The 3,232-nt window shown below is 41.5% G+C and overlaps 1 protein-coding gene across 1 annotated transcript; it reads right to left on the bottom strand.

Annotated features, from left to right (window-relative positions):
- Positions 1–231: 231 nt before the first annotated feature.
- Positions 232–2,872, bottom strand: LOC115162712 (TATA-box-binding protein 2-like). The gene is made up of 7 exons (XM_029714179.1): positions 2,789–2,872; positions 2,217–2,560; positions 1,820–1,907; positions 1,643–1,734; positions 1,117–1,284; positions 467–561; positions 232–338 (listed from the first exon to the last, which is right to left on the bottom strand). Exons 1-7 carry the CDS (start codon positions 2,843–2,845, stop codon positions 262–264), a joined length of 921 nt encoding a protein of 306 aa, XP_029570039.1. The 5' UTR covers positions 2,846–2,872; the 3' UTR covers positions 232–261.
- Between the last annotated feature and the right edge of the window lie 360 nt (positions 2,873–3,232).

Raw genomic sequence — 3,232 nt, 5'->3', positions numbered from 1 at the left:
GCTTCAGATGTATACATCTCTACGAATGGGTTAGATGTATTACATGCAAACTTTCCTTTTATTCATTTCTTTGCGATGGTCAATATTACATTACAGATTCATCCATCCACCATTACAAAATTATAAAAGTACATAAGTGCACCATACACACTTTCCACAAGTGTAGCCAACACTCAAAATGAAAATATTTGGACACATTCATGTTTGTAAATAAATGTAGATTCATTTTCTTCACCCATATCAGCGTTAGAATTGCACTACTTATTGCTTTCTGAATCCTTTCAGAATGGGGTAGATGTTCTCAAAGGCTTCATAGATCTCTCCACGTTCCTTAGCCCCTGAAAGAAAATGTACATAAGATCTGGCGAAAACTTTACAATGTAAAAAGCAAGCATCTGAAGCATGTCAACATAGCATAGTGGTGTGTGGAAGTCAGACAGAGAACACCAGTGGTCAACATACGTACCTGTCAGAACCACTTTTCCAGACACAAAGATCAGTAAGACAATACGTGGTTTCACCATACGGTAGATCAAACCCGGAAACAGCTCTGGCTCATAACTAGAGGGCCCAAAACCACACAGTTAGTTAAAGGGAGCCATTTAGAAATATCTAAATATATGGCTCTGGTTACAGGAGAATAGGTTGCTCAGGTCTGGAGTATATTTGACTATGCTGTAAAAAAAAATATATATTTTTTAAGAACATTGAATACTGGGAATCCTCTGAATATCAGTAGGTCCAGTGTGTTGGGTAGAGTAAGCCATAAGGCTATATTGAAAACCTTTGGTCTAAACTCTACAAAAGAAAATGATAGCGGAGCTGCAAAAGCACTTCTGTGCAAGGGTGTTTATTTACACAGTGAAAACAAAACACGAGTACTGCAGCACTAACATACATAGTGTCAAATAAAATAAAATGTTGCTCATGTATGGGGTCAGAAGGCCTCAAGCTCTTTTAATTGTCAAAGTATTGTTCTTAACTGTACACTAAGCATTTTACTTTTTTAATAAAGGAAAACTTCAGCATTCAATCAACATAACGGACAGAATTTCTCTGACTAAAGGGTGTCAGTACTTTACAGAGCAGACACTCAATATGTCACAGTGAGTGTACCTGCTGAACTGCTGATGAGTCAGCACCAGACCCTCCAGCCGAATGGGGAAGCAGACATCACAACTCCCCACCATGTTCTGGATCTTGAAGTCCAGGAATTTGGCGGGAAAGCCCAATTTCTGCACTACACGAGCATACTTGCGGGCAGCCAGTCGAGACTGCTCCTCACTGTCAGAATATACAGCAATAACAGAGGAGTTGCTTGAGAAATGAGGGGGATCATCTTTATCCACTTTGGGACAAGGGCTCAATGAGCTTCCTCCCCTTTCTCCTATCCTTGAGCAATGACAGGTGCAGTACAGCAAATTATTTATTTCGAGTAAATCATCTAAGAGTGGGCCCTGGTAAATGACAGAGTATCAGTGTTCAATAGGGCACACCGTAACAAAACATCTTGCAACAGAAAATAAATATGTGCTTTTATTGGACAAATTCAGGTTATACGTCCCTGTTTCTTAACATTTTATTTTCTACTGAACAAGACCATGGTTCATGGTGTCTGTGGTGAACTGTTCTCCCCCCTCACCTCTTGGCTCCTGTGCAGACCATCTTTCCGGAGCTGAAGATGAGTGCTGTGGTCCTAGGTTCCCGTATTCTCATAATGACAGCAGCAAAACGCTGAAACAGAGTACAATGCCCACATCATGGCATGACACCACCATATTGACTTAAACATTGTCTGGGCTGGGCATATTTTGATTACCTTGGGGTTGTACTCAGCATTTCTGGCTTGAAGAGCAATGGACTTTAGGTCCAGTGGGCAAGCCAGATTCACTGTAGATACAATATTCCTGCACATAAACAACAAATGGGCTCACTTGCAAGCACTGATCAATATTAGCTTATGTAAGATAAGATGTTAGAGACTAGACAACTAGGAGGCCATTTGAAATGGTACCCTATTCCCTTTATAGTGCACTACTTTTAATCTGAGCCTATCCTGGCCAAAATAGTGCACTAATTCATTTCCCAGGGTCATATTAATTAGTGCAAACCATAGCAAAACGTTTCACAACAGAAGCCATTTAGAGCATTTGGTGTAAATGGTTTACGTTGCACTAATGGATGGGATCCTGGTTATCGTAACATCCATCACGCACTGTAACATGGGGATTATTCCAGAACTCTCAGCCACTGGAGTCATGGGGGTCATAGGCGTCATGGGACAGAAGGTAGAGGCTCCCGTCACGGCCGGCTGGTTAGGGTCAGTCTCAGCAGACTCCTCAGGCCTGTAGCCATCGAACACGCGGTCTTGTGTCATGTTAGCATTAGTAGCAGCATTTCCACAGGTGTCCTCTGGCAGGTCATCAGGCAGGAAGCTGAGATCCAGATCCTCCCCGATGTCCTTCTCCGGTTGGCTTGAGGAGGAGAGAAAGGATGGATCCTGGAGCTGAGGGGCGCCCTGCAAGCCCAGGTCCCCTTCAAACAGGAAGCCAGAGGCATCCTAGAAATCACACCAGAGACAAAAAAAATAATGAGTGGAATTAGATGCATCCTTTAGTCAGTTTATCTCGTGTCACTTGTCGATGATACCAAGTGGAAAATTAGGATAAAATACCTGTTGGTTGAAGTCATTTAAAATCAAATGTTGAGGTCAATTTTGTTCATTTTACAGAAAAATACTCAGACTTCTTTCCCTTTACCCTGGCAATCAGGACCACTGGCTACTTACTGGTACATTTCCAATTGGGTCATCAAAATAACTCTCCAATGCTGAATCTTCATCCATGATTGATCATGTAGGAACAGAGCCAGGATTTTTTTAGACACAAGTGGGAGCCTTGGGTGCATTCATTGACTGACAGGCGGCTAAATTGGCTACAGGTGTGAATGTCTATGCCCTGCTGGAGTAGCCTGTTTCTGATAACTAGGCCACAGTACATTGTGCACTGAAAATAGAGTATTTAAATGATAATATTATAATGAACCACAGTAGGGATTTAAAAGTTTTGATGCTCACCTGATTCTCATGCTATTTTGATAAATAAAAAAAGATATATAATTATAATATTCAAGTCTGTCAGCAGAAGAGGGAGACAACTTGAGATGAACTTTAGCAATCGTTTTGTAGAAGTAGACCGATACATGAGCGTTACAGGAGGTAAACAACTATGTA

Source organism: Salmo trutta, chromosome 25 (genome assembly GCF_901001165.1).
Source record: "Salmo trutta chromosome 25, fSalTru1.1, whole genome shotgun sequence".
Lineage (NCBI taxonomy): Eukaryota > Metazoa > Chordata > Actinopteri > Salmoniformes > Salmonidae > Salmo > Salmo trutta.
Note: the sequence above shows the minus strand (reverse complement) of the source record. Positions and strands in the feature narration are given on the sequence as shown.

Coding starts and splice junctions, on each gene's coding strand:
- LOC115162712 (XM_029714179.1), bottom strand. CDS start 2,845: ATGGATGAAGATTCAGCATTGGAGAGTTATTTTGATGACCCAATTGGA. Junction 2,561..2,788: donor ACCCAATTGGAAATGTACCA/GTAAGTAGCCAG, acceptor TGTGATTTCTAG/GATGCCTCTGGCTTCCTGTT. Junction 1,735..1,819: donor ATGCTGAGTACAACCCCAAG/GTAATCAAAATA, acceptor ACTCTGTTTCAG/CGTTTTGCTGCTGTCATTAT.